The 19,510-nt window shown below is 43.5% G+C and overlaps 1 protein-coding gene across 1 annotated transcript in view; it reads right to left on the reverse strand.

Annotated features, from left to right (window-relative positions):
- Positions 1-11,805: 11,805 nt before the first annotated feature.
- The window catches only part of LOC105927980 (armadillo repeat-containing protein 4), a 55,153-nt gene continuing 47,448 nt past the window's right edge, over positions 11,806-19,510 (reverse strand). Inside the window, exons 19-21 of the mRNA XM_036125198.1 lie at positions 17,758-17,946; positions 17,355-17,576; positions 11,806-12,336 (exon numbers count right to left, since the gene is read on the reverse strand). Coding sequence (XP_035981091.1) covers positions 12,211-12,336; positions 17,355-17,576; positions 17,758-17,946 — 537 coding nt within the window. The 3' untranslated portion in view covers positions 11,806-12,210. The remainder of the gene's footprint in view (positions 12,337-17,354; positions 17,577-17,757; positions 17,947-19,510) is intronic.

A 19,510-nucleotide genomic window follows, 5' to 3' on the forward strand; every position in this document is an offset into this window, starting at 1 on the left:
CTTGCCCTCAGCCGGAGTCTGCAAACATCCAGCTGCTGCTCTACGCTGGTTCAGGGGCAGCGGCCCCTGGAGGAGAGGAGAGGGAGGAAGGCTGTCTGAGCCTCTGAGCTCAAAGGTTACTGAGGAATAATGGTCCAATGGACAAAAATGTGCTTTGCTCCCACTGATGGAGTTCATTTCTTATATATCAGAAGGTTCATTGGATTTTAGCTGCTAAATGTTCAGGTTTGATTTGATTGGGCAACAGGAAGCTGCAGCTGAAGGACATACAAACTTCAAAGTTTAGGGGCAGAAAAATAACATTTTTAAATAAGAGTAAATGGGAGAGTAAAACAGATAAAAGAGTAGCTGCAGATGAATCATCATGTGTTGTTCCTGTTTATTTTAGTCAGCATCAGTGCCGTAGTGCAGCCAGCTGCTACAGGAGGTTGGAAAAGTTGCAGTTTAAATCTCCTTGTTAGGTTTTCACTCTAAACCATAAACAGTTTCAGCAAAACCTGCAGCAGTGAGAGTGTTCAGTAACTTTCATTATCACTGTTGCTGAGGATGATGCTTTGATATTGGTGTAATACCATCTTATGATGAGACAGACTCCAACTACCAGCGTGCAACATGGTCAAAATGGCCACCGACTCCCAGCATGCAACACGGTCAACGAAACCACCGGCCCTAGCAACGTTATCTCGTTGCTATGAGAGGATATAAAAAGCGCCCGCGCGCTCGATTCTCTCTTCTTCACTGGTACCATGCCAACTGGGAACAGCTGTTTCTCCCGTGGGGAATTTACCCTGTGTGGCACGTGTTCGATTTCTCGCTGGACCGAGAACTTCCGAATCAAACTCATCCCATTTTTTCCTATGCAGGAGGTCGACTTTAAAAGTATTTTGAATTTATTTTGATCATACTGGAAGCCATTATCTCCCAGTGATCGTCAGACTTTGTGCTTGTTTTGGCCAAACAAAGCGTCTAAAAGCCCAGAAACTGTGTGGTTTCCCTCCGCTCCTTCTGCCACTCACGGACGCGCCGACACGCAGCTGCTGGACGCGCGCTGACCTGGAGCCGGGACATACCCGCTGAGGCAACTTCAGAGTAAATAAAGGATTTCCTTTTTATTTCTCTTTTCACCCATAAGGTGATACATTTTGTGCCTGGGCAGAACCTATTAGGATTTAGTTTAATCCTTAATTACTCCGAGACAGAATTTGGTTAACTGTGCTGGATATTCCTGATGTGTGTGCATGCATTTAATAAGTGATTTTGACTGTGTTGTTTTTGGTTTGATTGTAAGCGGAATCTACCGCGATTTACCTGTACTGTATGTTGGATGACCTAAAAGCAGTTTATTAAGCAGTAATATTATTTACACTTTTTAAAATACACTGCCGTTTTGCCACACTTATTTTGTTGTTTTTCAGTTTTTTTGGAGAAGAGTGGGAAATAATGTATCGTCTTATTATCTGAAAACTTGGCAGTGAACTAGCCTATCTGTATGTTATTACAGCAAGGAGGAAGCAGGACCATCTGGAACTTCGGTTGAGGCTTTCTCTTCTTCTTCAAGGTGAGAAGTCTACTCTTCATACCACTGTGGTTACAAAATAAATGTCATTACATTATTAGTATTGTATTTCTATGCTTATTATAAATCAGTTTTAGCCTGCCATTTAGATACACACAGTCAAATCTAATTTTCAGACTATACTTTTGTTTCCCTAGTGACAACAACGCAGCAGAAGATGAGGAGTATCAGTGACCTGCCCATCGGCTACGGACTGCTCCGAGCCCTGTGAAGTCCACGATTGCCTCTGCCCCAAGAACAAGGAGCAGTTTAACCAGGCCAATCCGCAGGCGGGTGGGTTTGCCCATTGATAACAGCTAGGGCATATGGCACTCTCCAGGTGAACCAAACACTGAGCCACAGACACCTACATTTTCACCGAGGCATCCTCCTGGCCCTAGGAATTGACACCATCAAATCATGGTCTTCTCTGAGACTTTTCAAACCTTTTTTTTCAGTCTTAGCATCGTCAGGTCTATTATTACAAACACAAGTCCCAGTGCACAACAACTGATTTCAGCAGGGAAGAAATTCAAGTGGACACCACTTACTGCTGAAGAATTCTTTGTTTTCTTAGCAGTTGTAGAGTTTAGTGGATTTGTGCCTATGTGTGTTTATGGGAAAAACGCAGGGACTTAATGTAGACTGGATGGTCCGCCAGTCTATCCACTAAAATTGGCAGACTTTCTATTTTGGCCGGGTTGGACACGCAGCGATGTAGTGATCATGGGATCCACAGCACTGGTTGGCTTCTTTTTGGCGCTGACATTCCTCTGGAGATAAATGGTTTAGCCGACTTGTATGGGTTCTGGTATTGGGTTAGTGAAACTGGGAGATGACCTAAGAGGAGTCGTGTTGACTTGTGGTGGATGGGGTCTCACAGCAGATCTATCTAGTCTAGATCTACGTCTTTCTCTTATTCTGTTATCCATCTTCGCAGAGAGAATTGTCATTTAATTTAAGGTTTCTTGTTCGTCGAGAGGAGCTAATTCATCCTTTAAGGATTCGTCTAGTGACTGGAAAAAGGCTGCTTTAAGAGCACAAGAATCCCAGCCTGACGCTGCTGCCAAAGTACAGAACTCAATAGGAAACTCGGAGACGGGTCTGTTTTGTTGCTATAAAGACAATAATTGGCAAGACACGCCAGTTTGGTTATTCTTATTTGTAAAAGTCAATTCAAATTCTTGCACAAATTCATCAGAAGTGCATCCAAAGCGGTTGTGATCGGCAAAGCGGGGCTCTGCCCATCTTAGAGCTTTACTGGTGAGTAACCCGAGAATGAAGGAAATCTTAGCATCATCGTGTGACTGGTTAAACACTAATGAGCATTGGAGGAGAAATCCTCCACAAGAACCAACTTCTCCAGAAAATGTATCAGTGTTGGGTGAGGTTATTTCACGTGAGACCGGAGAACTGGTAGCGCCATCTGGAGGGGAAGTGGACCGATGCACATATGTTTTCTGCAGGAGCACTCTCACCTGATTGAGTTACTGCTGTGTCTTGTTGATCTAGGAGAGCTTGGAGAGTCGCTTCATGGGATTGAATATGTTGTTGTTGATCTGAAAGGGCTCTCCTGAGCATGTTTGCTGGGTCAGCTTGCCCAGAGTGTTCTGTCATGGTTTTTGCCAATGATCAGACCCACATGTAGAACATACTCAGGAGATTGACACAGTTTTAAAAGGTTTATTGAGGCAAATTATGCAAGTTGTCAGGAATCCGGAAATGGGAGCTTGGACCGGGGGCAGCAGAGGCTCTAGAGAGGAATGGACAGTTGGGGACTGGATGAAGAGGAGTATTGCAGAAAAGAATGATCTCAGGCTTACCGTGGTGAAGGTGGAGATCCACCAGGGAGGAATGAGTGGGGTTTGTTCCTGGAGGCAGGTGAGTCTTGTAATGGATTTGGATCCTGAGAAGGAAAGCACGGTGGAGGGTGAGCAGAGTACGATCGCAGGAGGACTGAGGCCAAAAAACCCAGAGGCTGCCAGCTGGGTTTTGAGAACTAGGGAGTCTTCTGGAAGATTTGCAGGTGGGTTTGCGCACTGGGAAACTGAGCCAGAACAGGATCAGGGGTGTGCAGGCTAGAATCTGGGGAACAGAGCACAATGGTATTAGAGTCAGAACTTGGGTACAAGTAACAAGAGTTTCAGAGGCTAGAGTTACCACTGTGAGGAAACACTTTGGCGAGGAAGTGCTGGAAGACGGCTCCTCTTATCCTCCTTCTAAGAGGTCTTGATGTAAAACACCTGTGCCTCACCCAGCCACTATGCTCACTGGATGCCATCTATTGGAGTAGGAAGAAGACTACCACACAAAGTCTCCCAGACCCCGACAGTCTCAGTATATCCATAGGCAATGCTGTCCATCTTCCTTTGGATTTCCAACTGCCTAAAGCTGAAGTTAATAGGTTTACTCTCAGCTTTAGTGAAATCTAGACAAATAGTAGAAATAGTTGGATTAAAAATAGCCATGCCACAGTTTGTTACTCCTGATGCAGCTTCTCATTGACTTCCATTATAAAGCTGTCACATTATAGGCCATCACTCAGAGGTTCTGAGGTTCTCGGCTGTGGGTTCCTTTGGGGTTTATCTAAGGTAGTTTTTCCAAAGATGTGACTAAGCAGCAGGAGCCATCTGAAGGGTAGGACCTCTGTGTAATTATTCTTTATTTGTGCTTATTTTCATTTAATGGGGGAAGTTGACTTTTACTAAGACTTTGTGCAAACATGTTATGAAGGGGCCAGTCATGTAATCAGGTTAATTAAGGTCAGGAAAGGTTTATTTGCTCAGGGTTTCCACAATATTGCAGCTTGGGCTTCTGGCCTGAGATGAACTTGAGTTTCCACCTCTGACCTTATTGCTGTTCTCCAAACCTGTGTCTCAGCACCGACCTGCTGCAGCACTACTTTGATCCTAATCCAGCCTCTCCAAAGCTTCAACCACTCCTCCCTACACCTCTGCCTCAGACTTCTGCATGTTGCTCTTTGTGGGTGAGTAAAACCATTCAACAGGCAGGAGACCAGTATTAATCATGATGTCCCAACCTAAAAGGCATTGGTGACATGGACTCTGCAGGCAAGTCCTATCCACAGCTCTGCTTCGTCTCAGACTGGACTTCAGGATCTATCCTGGCATCTTCTTTCTTTGGTATTCATTGAACGGCTGCTGGGTTGGACAAGTAATGGACTTTGAAACCTGGCAACAGAGTAATTATGTCAGAGACATTGGATACCTACTAAGAAGCTTTGCAGAGATCCAATAAGTTCTGCAGCTTCATATGTTCCAGTAGGATCTCTCTTCCAGATCCTCTTCTAATGAATGCAAACAGACTTCTGACACAGTTTGATCCCTGCTTGAAGAGGCACAGATCAAGTTTCATGCAGAGCACAGTTACTTTTCTATTGTCTGCGTGTCCCAGCTGTTCACCGTCCAGTTTGTGTTTCTTAATTATTAAACCCTGACTTCACCTCCTACAGGTTTAGGTCCTTCATAGGAAATGTTTGACAAAACTAAAGCAACTAAACTTAACTGACAATTGATTAGTGTTCTATTCCCAATAATTCATTTAGGCGTGAGCATGTTCTGACTTAAAGGAAACTTCTTAAGAGTCTCATCTCTACACTCACAATATTTGCTGTCTCTATAGACTCCCAATTTAACTGGGATCCAGTTGAAGGCAAATAACACACTGTTAAAGAGACATTGAAACTTTTTCTTAGTTTTTAACAAGTACAGAAGTATTCTGCCAAAAAGGCTACAGGAGGTTCAATCAATGAAGATCCAAACTGGTGAGTTGGGGAAACTGTGTGAGAACAGTGAATGTAAAATTAAGAGCAGACATCTTGAACCCATCATAACTCTGGTTGGGAACATCCTGTTCTTCTTCATCATTCAGTTTGAATTAAAGGAACTGCCTATTAAAGATGGCCTTTACTAGAAATTTGTGTTCTCTCAATGGAAACATGTTAGACCATTACAATCCAGATGATTTTAACGCTTCTGTCTTTAATGAAAGGAAAAGTTAAATAGCAAAAGTCCTATTCTGCTAAGAAGCTGTTTTGTGCGTCCTGAGACTCTGGTAAGATTGTGACAGCTGTTTCTGGCTTGCATTCAGGTATTGAAACATTGCTTAAAACTTCATCTTTCTTTTACAGCAGATGCCAAACTGCCAGTAGTACACACAATTTACTAAACTTAAATGGGCCTGAAAAAAATGGTTTTGCACGTCTTATCCGTTGTGGACATAATCTTTGAAGATCACCCACAGCACGCCCAGGTATTATAGCTGCTATTTTTTCCTGCCTGCTCAATTTAGTGCTTCTTATTAAAGATCCTTAAGTCTTTGATTTGTGTTTATGTGGGAATTCTTAGGTGGTCTCACCAATATTTCCTTATTGTTATATAATGACAATAAAAGACTTTTGATTCATGAAGGAAAACCTGAAAGCACAGAAAGAAAACTCTCCCAGCTTTAGCTTCCTCTGATCAGAATGGAGTCCACAGTGACGGGGACTTTATCAGCTGTCAGCTCCTTTGAGCTTTTCCTGTTGAAGCGTTACTTCCAGTCTGTCTTGAACTCTGTCAGGTCAAACTGAGACAACTTATTTCTTTGTCCTTTTGTGGAACACACATACAATGTTTCCTTTCTTATATAAAAATTAGCTTTTCTTGGTAAAGTGCAATTATTTAATCTCAGCTGTTGCATAAAATGCTCCAAAAGTGATGTTATGCTGTTAATAGAAACCAAGATTTTAAGGCTCCAATCTAAATTTTGATGCTTGAAATAAACTCACTCTAAACCCACAGCTTTCATGACCCATGAAGGCATCATTAATATCTCAGAAACCTTTATGGAGACTACACTTAAAGCCTGGAAACTGAACCCAGTGGTGTTCACTTGCTTAGTTATTTTATTAATTTCTTCTTATTCCAGCTTGTTATTCCCACTATTAGGGAGGGAAATGTCAGCGTTTAGTGTTGTTGGAGAAAAGTGTTTAAAGAGTAAATGGTGAGAAGTTCAGCATTTGAAAGGACAGGACTTCTAATGAGGGATCATCTGAGCAGAGGAAATGGGTCCCAGCAGGCCTGATGGTGTGAAGCTGCAGTGATGATAGAAAAGCTCATTTCTGATTGAGAACAGAAGCCGTGTTCAGGCCTCAGTCCTCAGCTAGCAGAGAGCGGGGTCCTGTGTTTGGAGGAGCTCTGAGAGGCCGTTGTGGACCCGCATGTTTATGATGGCAGCTTCACAAGGGAACCATGCTGCTCCTGCCGTGCAGCAGTTTAGTTTATTAAAAAATCTTCATTGGAGGGAAAAGAAAGGCCACTTCTAATATTAGAAAGAGCAACTTTTCCTGTTTATTAGTTTATTTTGTAAAACTTTGCAGCAGAAGGCCGGGGGAGGGGATTTAAAGGAGCAGCTTAATTTCAACAACTGAACTAAAGTCATCAAAAAGGAAGACTGTGTGGCATCAAAAGAAGTTTGATACAGAAACTGTCCTTACAGAAGTCTTGTTTGGTTGCATCGATCACTGGAGTCTGGAGAGGGGCTGGAGGTTGGAACCGTGGTGAGACACAGCAGTGGAGACGCAGCATTTGGGGTGGGACACATTCCAAAGTCCTTCAAAGCAGAGACACTGACCTCAGGGATATCCCTCAGCTTTTTCCCTCCACTGATTTGTTGTTGGATTCTGGACGGTGACCAAGAAGGTCAGAGTTGGACATAATTGCTGCTCCTGCCAAGGAGCGGAGACAGAATATGTAATTTCACTAAATAAATATCTCAATGTGGGTCGAGGAGCCAAGGAGAGTGGATGTTTGTTTTCTCCGAGGACTTGTGGCAACAACTAATACTCTGAACTGTGGCTTCATGACAAACGAGTCTGAGAGCCGAGCTCCTGAATTCATTCTGCTGCTTCCTCCCCAACTGACCTCAGAGCTGCACACACTGCAGTTTAGGAACACACCGGACACAGACAATACCCCTAAATACTACTCTGTCACTATCAGCTGAGCTTCTATTGCAAACCAGTTTTTTAAGATAATTGTTCTGTTTATATATTCATCAAATGGCTCGTCTGTCAGATTAAAAATAGCTTTTCAAAATAAACTTTAAACATCCTTTTCATTAAGCCCACATTTCATCACATCGACTGATCTGATGTAATATTCAAATCTTAAATGCCATGTTTTTATTAGATATGCACCAATCCATTTTTTTCTGATCCAATCCGATACAGATACGTATCAGCCGATACAAGATAACGATCTGTTACTACTGTTGAACAAATAATCCGTATTTCTTGCCATGTGAGTGATCAAGCTTGAAATAAACATTATTAAAAAAAAGTTCTGCGCGTTCTTTAGCATGGTGCTTTTGGAGATGCTTATTTAGGTTTGTGAGTTGAATTTACCAACCTTTTCACCCCCCTGGCAACTTACGCATGGCAGATACTGCATGTTGCAGTCGGACCTGTTGGCTTATCAAGTTTTAAATCAAAGTTATCAAAGTTTCCAAATAGCAGACTGGGCTCGGCCCGGCACTTAATTCATGTTGCTCTGTGTTGCTCACCGCAGGCTGCTGTGCGTGCTCTGCAATAGAAGTGATTAGATCGGCGTAACTGTATTGCTGTGTGTGATATTAGTAAAAAAAGAAAAATAAATTACTGGATCGGCTAATTAGTCAATATCGGAGCCGATTTTCGATCTGAGTATCGGGGCGGAGGACCTAGAATGTTATTCACTTAATTAATTGATTTACTGAAATAGTGCTTACTCACTCTTCCCTCACCCCACTCTGCCAATGACCGCAGCAAGCAGTTGCTGGTACATAGACTTCAAAGAGGGATGAAGATTTTTTTCAGCCACTTATTTTCTATGTTTTTACTAATTTTCTGTTCCTGCATGCAGCATATATTGGTGATTAAAATCCCTGGAGATTTTCTGGCAGCATCTCTGGTGGAGAGCTGAGCATCTCGGAGCCTAGTGGGACCAGGACAGCTGGATCAGAGGAGGAGGAACATGTGAGAACGTCTTGATGATTGAAGCCAACAGTTTGCTTCAGAAGGCTTGTTGAGCCCGAAACAGACCGGTTCTAATAAACAGGAACAGAAGGCGAGCCCAGATGAGCAGCAATGATAATCGCACACACATCCCAATAAGAAGAATGTCTGTTTGCTGGAAGTGTTGTGCAATTATACACTGTTTAAAGTTATTTAATGTTTCATAAATAACTCTCTGTCTGTTAGGTATTGTCTGGTGATGATCAGCTCTTAAGCTGTTATCAGGACAATGGTTGAAAAGGATGAATTCGAGCACTAGCGATCTTTGAACAGCAAAACCTGCACACACACATAGAATAAAGGAGTGACAACTTTTTTTCAAGTTCAAGAATTTAATAACAGAAATAAAATGAACATCCAGAGAACATCACTATGTAATGCTGTTTACCTGAATTAACACAATATTTCGATTAATAAATCCTCTCTACTAGGCTAGTGAAACTTAACTAAACTACTAAGCAAAATGAAGATAAAAAGAAGCTAGGCTAAGGAACTATTTACATGCAAAAACAAACAAAAGACAAACAAAAGTGGTTGATCATAATCAGATTAATTCAATAAATCCCTGTTCACTACAGATCTGATTTCAAAAGCATGGAGTGGAGTTAAAACATCTGTCATGTATTTCAATCCATTCACAATGCAAAGCCCAAGTTGAACAAAACATTATTTGTTAAAATAATATTCTGAGGACCGGTTTGTCCTGTAAAATCATTTAATTCAGAATTGCTTGCCTTTGTTTATCGATTTTACCTCCGCCCGCTAGGGGGCGCTACATCGATCGTTGCTAACCTGGTTAAAATCTATAGTTATCAAAATTGTCTTGAAAACCGGCATTAATATACCATATTGATGCGGGAATAAGGCTCATAACACCATCGAAGGATGGCAGAGCAGAACAGTTACGCTTTATGCTTTAAAACGAACTCCTTTTGAAATGTCCGAAACCGAATGTTAGCAAGGCTAATATCCTGTTGGCTAGCGGACGTTCGGCGTTAACAAATGAAAGCTTTTGCTTTAATTTTAGTCATATTGAGTGGCTGGATAACATAAACATTAATGTCCCATCAATGTATGAAACCCTTGTGGAGGTAACCTTTCTGGTAAAACTTTGAAACACACTCGACAGTGACATGGTACCAAATGCTAGCAATGCTATACTGCTAGCCTTTGTTCAAAATGCCAGGTATACACGGTTTACAAGACATTTCCCAATAAACCTTTTTAACTTCACCCTCAGACCGCTGCCCAAACCTCTGTCCTTTGTTTCGTGTCAGTTCGGTCCAGTTTTGGCCATTCACGGGAGGAACGTTGAGGGAGGGAAGTTGTTGGCTAGCACTAGCGGGCTAGCGCTTGGCTCTTGGCAGGCTAGCGTTAGCCTTGCAGCAGCATGTGGCTAACAGCATGGTCGGGTCGGAGGCCTGGTGTGAGTGAGCACGTTCTCTGAACCGGCTGCAGTCCGATTTGAGCAGGGTTTTTCCTCAGAATTCCACAGCTTTCCGCCCCGTCTGGGTTCGCTTTCCTGTACAGGCTGAGGAAAAATACACAGAGCTGTTTCGCATGCAGGATCTTTGGCCCTGCATCTGATTGTGAAGTTAGGACAGCAACTTAGCTCTTTATTTGCCCGGACATGTTGTTTGTCCGGATTCAGTCAAGTCCTCTGCTGAAGCAGGCAGTCGAATCTAGCAGACCCTGGATCAAGCGTGGTTGGTCCAGGCAATTTCCCTCAGCTGCTGGCTTGTGTGTCGGTGAGGGCCAACCAGGCCCTCATGGTTTGGCCTTCTTTGTCTGCTCTGAGAGAGTTCAGTAGAGCTGGGGTGGTCTGCAGAAGTGGCTGAGAGAAGAGAGTCTGCAGAAGGGCTGTGGCTTTTGTCTGTAAGGAGGTGGTCACAGCTGACCTCCTGCCGAGAAGGGCAGTCCCAGTTTACTCCCTCTCATGTTTGCAGCAGGAGCAGAATTCAATCTGAGATCAATTATTTATCATGGTGTTATGGCATAACAGAAGAACAGGAAGAGATGGGATTGGTGAAGGGAATCTGCTACAGAAGCAAGGAGGAACCAGCAGAGCTCACGGGGATGTTTTCTATGTGAAGGCTATGGAAGTGTGTAGGGACACAGATAATGTGACAAGTGTGTCCTTGTTCCTTAGAGTCCCTTAGACTCTTCACCATTGTAGTCGGACGCAACCTTTTACCGACACGATTGCAAACTGTTCTGAAACATTCCTCTGACCTTAAAAGTTAAAAAAAAATCTGCTCACATAGGATCTGACATCACAGCCCCTAGAGATTTAAAAAAATACAAATGTCACCTTATTTTCTTTGCAGCCGTCACTGTGATGTCATCTCCCTCTGTGGTTCCTCACCATAAAATAAAAAAAAAATAAAAACAACCACTGATCAGGTCGGGTGGAAACACCATTTCATCAGAATTGACTGCATCCAGTTGTGGTCACCCCAGGTTCTTTTCTTGAAAGATGTGGTGTTCTCTAATTGTAGATTTCAGTGATTTGGTGGTAATAAAAGGACTCTTGAAACAGAAACTATATTTTAACATATTCAATCTAAAAAGGCAGAGGGATGTTTACAGCTTCAGTACTGGACTCTCATACACAAAACAATGCGGGACTGGTGGATTTCCGGACGCTAAGGAGAGTGTCAAAGTCTTGGTTACGTCAGTTTATATAGATCAGCAAAGACCTGCTAAGGATAGGTTGGTTCTTCCGATGTTGTCTTCCAGAATATGTGTCATTGCCAGACTGAAAGAGTCTGGCTCTAGGAATATCCACATGTCCTTTCTGCCCCAAGAGAACAGTCCATTTGTTTTTGCATGCCACACGTCCTTGGCTTTGTGAGATATCTGCCGTTTCCCTGGTAGCTGTTCTTTGCAGCCCCCAGCCTCTGTAATCTCCTAATCTGTACCACTTCCCTGTTGATGTCAACAGAATTACATTGAAGGCTTATTATTATTGAATGCTATTTATAGAGTGTTTGGTTTATACAGTTGGATAGAGAATATGGGAGAAGACAGAGCTCCCAGAAGCAGATGTGGGGTGTTGTTTAGAGACTATGGTCTCCTTTGGACCACTTAACAAAAGCAGAGACAGAGGCTCCAAAGTGTTTCACTTTTAAAACACACACACGGCTAAAGAAACATCTTAATTTTTTTATTTTATTTAGATCATCATAGTCTGCAGGTTCAGACAGTCAGAGAGCCAGAGGAGGACTTCCTGAGTGTTTGGAATAACTTGTGATGATGTCACTGATGGGAACATGAAGTTCAGGATGAAAGTTTCCTGCTAAACAGAAGCTAGAGGACAAATAAATAGACTCTCTCTAGTCCAGATCATAGTTTTCATCTGAATCTCATCAGATTATCTGATAGAAAAGATCTGAAACACTTGGAGCATTTTTGTCTTTTATTAACATGACAATGTTAATACTGTTGCCCTTTTCAGATTTCAAAATAATTATTTCATCATTTCCATCTTGTTCTTGGTAATTATTTCTGATGTTTGGAGGATCTGGAAACATCCGGTTCTTCTCACCATCCTGATACCTTTCTTTCAGTCTCTTGTGGGTTTCCAGGGTTTCTGCTGAGATCAGGGGTTCTCATTTGAACAAGCGGCCCTCTGATTGGCCAGTGACAGGAGACGGATGTTGCGCAAACATCCAGCAGCAAACTCCTGGAGCTTGCTGTCATCAGAGCCTGTGAGGTGGATCAGTTGCTGTGGGAGAGCAAAGAACAGGAGTTACTAGCAGGAGGAACACAATCCAAGATATTGACTGTTTTAGAGGTGAGGACAAAGTCAACTTCCTCCACCATAAAAACTCGTGTTTGACAACATTTAGTGTCATCTTCTCACCGCTGCCACCAACCAGCAGCACTGATACAGAGTAGCTGTGAGGTGACAGTCCTAGTCTTATGGCCCTGTGTGTGTAAACATGTGTCCTCAGTGTGTGTGTGTGTTCCTTGCCCAAAGCTTGCCTTAGTAGAGGCCCTTCAGCTTCCAGCACACAGGCCTCTGCAGGTAGTTCAGATGAAAGTGGTGAAGAGCAGCTCGACATTAAAACCCTGAGCATGAACCACAGCGTTCGACAGCTTTGCTGCTGCTCTAAAGGTCAAATTGTGCTTGACTGTTTGTGGCTTGTGTAATGGATCTGGTTAGACCTTATTGTAGAACAGGAGCTTTGAGCATTGCAGAAATCTCCAGCTCTGGTTTATTTTTTGACATAGACACTGAAAAGCTTTTCATAGGTTCAGAGAGCTATGAATGACTTCCAGAAAACAGAAAGACCCAGACTAAATGAAATAGCATTGAGCAGCATGTGTTATTGGCCTCAGCATTCTCTCCTGTTTTATCTGCTCTAATATCACTGCGTTATGTTTGTAGACAGCAGTGGATGAAACCAAAATAAAAGGAAATGTGTGCATAAATGCTCTGGTGCAACAGATGGTTCTAAATCTGTTCAGTGTGTGTTCTGTGGTCTAATCTCTATGATGTTCCACTGAGGTTCCCCAAGCTGCCTGTCTAATTATTCTGGATAGTCTTGTTTTGGTCCATAAGGAACGAATGGCAGCATCCCATCCCTCAGCTCAACCTGAAGGCCTCCCTCCTCCTAAACACAACAAGGCGTTGATAAAATCCCAGCTGAGACGTCTGAAGCTCCTTTAGGCTCCATCTATAGAGGAATTGTTCTTCAGGGAAGGAAACAGGATTCTGGAAAACACTTCTAGAAAACATTGTGCTGCAGCTGTCTGTCAAATATTTCCTCAAACTGCAGAAAAAAGTTGGAAGGATTTTGTAGATTTGGTTCTACTTCCTGATCTCTGACAGACTGCATCAAGAATCCAGCTGATCAGTTTCTCTCCAAGTTACATGAATTCTCCACATTAATGAGGATAACAAGCAGCCTGAGAGGCAGAGAGAAGACATTCACAGCAATTTCAGCATAAAGATAAACAGAGACAGGAAAACACATGAAAGATGGACAGCATGTGTCTAGTTTATCCTGAGAAACTAACACCCTTCTTCCTGATCACATCAGTTTGGAGAACACGCTGTGCTGCAGGCCAACATGTCAGCTCTTCTTTAGAAACTCCAGATGAAAATGATTTATGACACATCTTGTAGGATTTTAAATCCCATTCATCAGGGCTTCAAATTTCCATCCAGTAACTCCAGAAAACATGCAGCCCTCTAAACAAGCCTCTTTAGTGAATAACAGGATGCCTGAGAAGTGCCAGGGTTGGTTTATTTCCAGCCTCGTGGCTCGTTATTCAGACGGGGCCAAAAAAGGTCTCCTGCAGAACAAAGCTAGGCTAAGATCAGCTCGTTTCTCTTTGCTGCCTCTTCTCTAGCTCCATCCTTCCCCCTCAGCTGGAATCTCTGGAATATAATCCACCACTTGTTAGACTTTCCCTGACTGCAGGAACAGGAATCCTTGCTCAGCGTTTGAAACCTGCAGCAGGAGTTGTGAGGTGTTTCCGGGGAGTCCTGACCTCCATGAAAGGTGCTCCCCGGCCCAGCTGAGGAACAGGAGCAGCAGGCTGAGCTCACATATACATGCTAACCCCCACAGAGGTGTCAGTGTTCAGTGAGCTCTGCTGGACTGAAACTGGCTGCAGGAGCTCAGTTTGAATCTCCTCTGTGTCTCGCTCTGACAGCTATTACAGCTCCAACCCATCCCAGCATTCCCATGTTCTCCACTCAGCTGTGGAGGCAAACAGGACAAACAGACGGCCGTGTTCAGCCGGGTCGAGGGGAACTTAGTGGGGGAGGTTCAGGTAAACAACATTCCCTGCAGCCTCCAGCGAGCCACAGACTGTTGAGCTGCTTTTTCTGGGTCTCCAAAGAGGAAAATGAGAAGGAAAGGAGCTCTGAAATCAGAGACTCGAAGGACAGACATGAAGGACAGAAGCTTCCAAGTCTCTGAAACTTTTCTCTCTGTGGATCTAAATCCTGGTATTCCTAACAAAGCTGCAGCCTCAGTTCCTGTACAATCTACTCAGCACAGCCACAAGCTGAAATCAGCTTTTCTACCAACTCGAACAAAACATGAGGCTGAACTTCCAGTTACTCCTTGTTCGACTTTTGGGTCTTTTCAGCAACTCTCCTAAAGAACAAAACCTGTGAGAGAAGAAACAAATCAAAACACAGAGTGCCAGGATGAGAGGTGAACTCAGAGCACCTAAAGAGCAAACATTTTCCTCATTTAGATTAGTAACAGCCTAAAATACACACCAGGATCTGGCAAAAGCTTCACTTTGGAACATGTTCAGCTGAAAATGAACAATAATTGCGGTTAACATTTTGTGATTTTCATCAATTTCCTTCACAAAGCTTTCCTTCTGAAAGAGGCTATTTAATAACGCCAGCTGCCTGGAGCTGCCTGAATGAATGTATGGCTTCAGCAACCAATCCCCAAAGCTTTGGAGGCAATATGCACAGCAAAAACGGAACTAAAAATAAGTAAAATGTTATTAAAATTTGTGTATTTTTCCTTGATTTGAGCAGGTAAATAAGATGATCTGCCAGTAGGATATGATTTTTGCACTTAAAATAGGAAAAATTCATCTCCATCATCTTATTTCAAGTGCAGTATATCTAATTATCTTATTTTAGGGGTCAAATTACTCATTCCATTGTCAGATAATCTTATTTACCTGCTCAAATATAGGACCAAAACACTAATTTCAGGAACATTTTAATTTTTTTTTAGATCAGTTTTTGCAGTGTGAAACTCATGAGGAAGACGGATTGATTTAATACATGACCCAAAATAAGCCTCATTCTGATAAAACTGGGAGGTACTGAGAGTGGAGGTCAGATCAAACCCAGAGGCTGATTTATCTCTCAGATGTTATGGCCGGAGTAGGTTTCCTCTTTGAGAACCAGCTCCATCATTTCTGTTGGTTTCATTATTTATCCAACAGAAGAAGAAGAAGATCAAAGGAGGAAGTGAAGCTTTATAAAGATGTCAAAGAATCATTTTCTATGTTTCCTGCAGAGAAAATAGAGAGAATAATAGTTCTGTTCTGGTTAAAGCAGAATAAAACCATCAGGGCGGGTTTCTAACATGTTTTCAGGGTTAAATTTAGTCTTTGAGATGCTTTATGTCTCCTGTGGGTCTTCAGGAACCGGGTCAAACATTTACCTGGACTGGGGAGGCCCTCACTCTTTAGAACCTGGACAGAACAACATGGGGATCATGTTTTGAGACCTTCTCAGCTGCTCAGAACCACTCTTTGAATTACAGCTGCAGTAGGACACGAGGGAGTCCAGTTCTTTAAACACAGAACCTTTATCTGGCCTCCAGAACAGCCTTTATCCATTCAGTTGTTTCAACACAGTTTCTGGAACACGTCTCACTAGATCATGAAGCACAGAGAAAGCTATGAAGACTGATAAGGTCTCACTCCCTGGGTTTCCTCTGGGCCCAGAAAGCTTGGTACCAGCATTACTGTTCAGATGGGCTGTGACTGGGTCCAGACTGACCAATGAGGCAGTCTGTGTTCTGTTTCCATGGCTGAGATTCAGAGGAACTGCAGAGCTGCTGCAGTCGCATGACCTTTTGGTGATTAAGCTCTTTAAAAGTCTAAAAGAACCTCCTGGAAAAGTGTTGCAACTCTGAGCTGCAGCATTAATGAGAACAAACACATGGACCGATCCAGAAGGAGGAGAACTTCACACTCAGAAACAAAGAGCAAAAAGGACTGGCCCAGTTTTTATCACGGCTCAAAGTCCAAACAGATTTCATCCTGACAGGTTTTGTAAACCGGGTCGAACTCTTGCAGAACAACCAGTGTTAAGTACAGCTGACCCAGTATGGCTGCAGTTGAAGATCAAACAATGAATCGGCAGATCTGGCTACAGTGCACCAGTTTAATGAACATGAAAAAAAAGTTCTGGCTGCAGCAGCAGAACCAGCTCAGAGTTTATATCCCAGTTGGTACCAGAAGGCGCCGGAGTTTTTTAGTCTAACAGGATTTAATTGAAAGATGGGACAGCAAAGCTTTCCCAACAAGCTGAAACATGAACATTGGATCCTTCAGAACCTTCAGAACCAGACTTCAGTCACAGCTTCATCTCAACATTGAATCAGTTTTACTGTGAGACAGAAACAGAGAGTCTAAGGAGATGAACATGAAAATACAAACTAGCTCCTTTTGAGAAGACACAACGGCCTCAATGAAGAAGCTGCTGGATGGAACCCAGCTGTGAGGAAAAACAAAGAATCATAAACAGAACCATAGCTGGGTTTCAGCTCTGAGCAGTTTCCCCATCAGCCCTTGGTCTGAATTATAGTGCTGCTGCTTCTGCCCTGAAGTCCAGGAAGAGCCCTTAGCAACAGCCCCTAGCTACAGCCCTTTGACTTGAACTGCAGTGGCATCTCGGTACCAGGGTCGTTTGGGCCTTTGCACACTCTGAGCTGTTTGCTTTCCTCAGTTCCCATGATGGCTGGAAAGCAGAGTCATGTTTCTGCCGCCCAATAAAAAACAACTTTGTTTCTGCTCCATTGTTCAAAGGTTCTGAAAATAGTCCCAGCTTGTCAAAGTTTATTACTCTGTGTTTTTCACACACACGACTGAAAACAAGCACAGCATGAGACCAAAGCACACGTTTCTGAAGGCAGTTCTGATAAAATTAGCCTCAAAAGTGTGAAACAGACATAAAAACAGTGGAAATGAGCAACCAACTGAATAAGGACGCAGGTCTCCAGTCATGAAGGAAGTCCAACTGACCTGGACGACTCCTTCCTCATGCATGGTGATGATGTTGCTGGGCTCTTTGGACAGTTGGTACAGGGCCATGGCTGTGCTCATGAGGACTGAAGTGTCCTTTGACTCCAGGTAACGGACCAAAGGACCAACGGCTCCATATTCACCAAAGGAAGCCCTGTTGTTTCTCCACATGCAGCAGTGTCCGATGGCCTCGGCCAAGTAGCAGCGAAGCCTGTTATCAGTCTGCAGAGAGGAAGACAGGAAGAGGTTTTTACATGCATCATCTGGATCAGCTGATTTATGGAGAAACTAAGAGGAAAGCACCACCTAAAGTCCAGCATAAACACCCTAACTGTAATTCAAACAGAACCGTAGAGCCCAGATAGTAAAAGCTGCTTTGTTTCCACTGGTGACGGGTTCTTACTGTGTTGATCAGCTCGGCCAGCAGGGAGACAACACCACGATCAGTGAGGACTCCCAGGATCTCTTTGTCTTTGGCTAGCTTGGCCACGACAGCACAAATGCTCGTCCGCACCTCGTTGTTTGTTGACTTCAGCAAATGCACAATCAGTTCCAGTCCACCGATCAGGAACAGAACCATTTCCCTGGCATCCTACAGTCAGAGAGTCACTCGTTAGCTGCTGCTCAGAGAAAGTCAACAGAGGAGACGATGAAGAGGGACAACCAGGAGGAAAAAGGAGAGGAAGGCAGGGACATCTGAACACAACAGTTAAAGAGAGACATTGTAATTAGTCTGACCCGGTTCTGCAGTTTGACCTGTTTGTTGAGCTTTCCTTCCTGCAGCCTAACTTGGCCTGATGGTTCTGAAACAGACGCTTTAGAGCTTTAACCTTCCAGCTGTGAGTTCCTGGTACCATCCAGTCCAGCAGGACACTGAACAACTTGTGGTGAGATTCCTACCAAACGGACCGAACCAGAGGCAGAACTGGCAGAGACTCTAGCTTCAGCACAGCTTGGTACATCAGGCTGCTGGTTGAAAACCCAACTCGCCACATCGCTGCCACAGAAGAACACATAAAGGTGGTCCCGTCTGTGATGTTCAGGGCTTTGGAGATTCAGCTGAAATGTCTTAAAAAGCAAAGATTCTGGACCACTTGCCGCTGCTGAGTCTGTTTCAACATGGTCTACAGGTCAGGAGCTTCCATGTGTCTGTGCTACAGAACAAAGAGATGTTCTGCTATTTGCAGCTTTTCTATAAATCAAATAATTTGAGGAAATTCAGCAAAGATAAAAAGCAGAAGCTGATTTCCAGTGTGGCTCCACGGCTCCTGTGGGAGGACTGGATGTACCTCAGTGGTCTCCTCTCCAACAGGGAGGTCAGAGCGGGTCCCGGTGCGGTGTAGGGGCCTGTGATGCTGTGCCAGAGGACGAGGCATGTGCAGAGTGCAGGCCAGTGAGGGCGCTGCCAGGGCCACAGGAAGCTTTTCCTCTGGAATACTGATGATGGCTGGCTCAGAGTCCCTGTGACAGAGGAAGCTCTCTCAAGCCACCAGCTGCTACAGACTACCCAGAATCCCTTTCATGGCCCGGACTGGCCTCGGTTCCTGAGATTGCTGCATTATGAGGTTGCGCATGGAAAGACTCTTGTTGCTAAGCTCTCCCTCCTCTCCTCTTACTCAGGATAAAATGAAATAGAAAACACATGATCTGCTGTGTGGATATTAAGCTGAGAGGAGAAAGCCCAGCTCAGAATGGCAGCAGCACGCTCTGTAGGTCTTCTCTGGACCAATCACACTTCTAGGATTTATACAGCTCACATATAAAGGAAAAAAATCAACCAACCACCTAAACAGTATTCAGCAACCAGGCAGATTAATAACACACCTCATCATGTGGTGCTAAGAGGGGTCTATCTGTCTGATTGGAGGGATCTACTATTCTGTATTTTTGTTCATTTTACTGAGTGAAATCAGTTCCAGTTAACCTGTAGAGAGGTAGAGTAGATCCTGTATACAATTAGGCCCAGAAATATTTGGACAGTGACACAATCTTCATGATTTGGGCTCTGCATAAAACCACGTTGGATTTTAAATGAAACAACTACAATGTAATTGAAGTGCAGACTTTAAGGTTTAATTCAAGGGGTTGAACAAAAATATATGATTAAACATGTAGCAATGGTAGCTATTTTTATACAAGCACTCCTCATTTCAGGG

The sequence above is a fragment of the Fundulus heteroclitus genome, chromosome 21, assembly GCF_011125445.2.
Source record: "Fundulus heteroclitus isolate FHET01 chromosome 21, MU-UCD_Fhet_4.1, whole genome shotgun sequence".
Lineage (NCBI taxonomy): Eukaryota > Metazoa > Chordata > Actinopteri > Cyprinodontiformes > Fundulidae > Fundulus > Fundulus heteroclitus.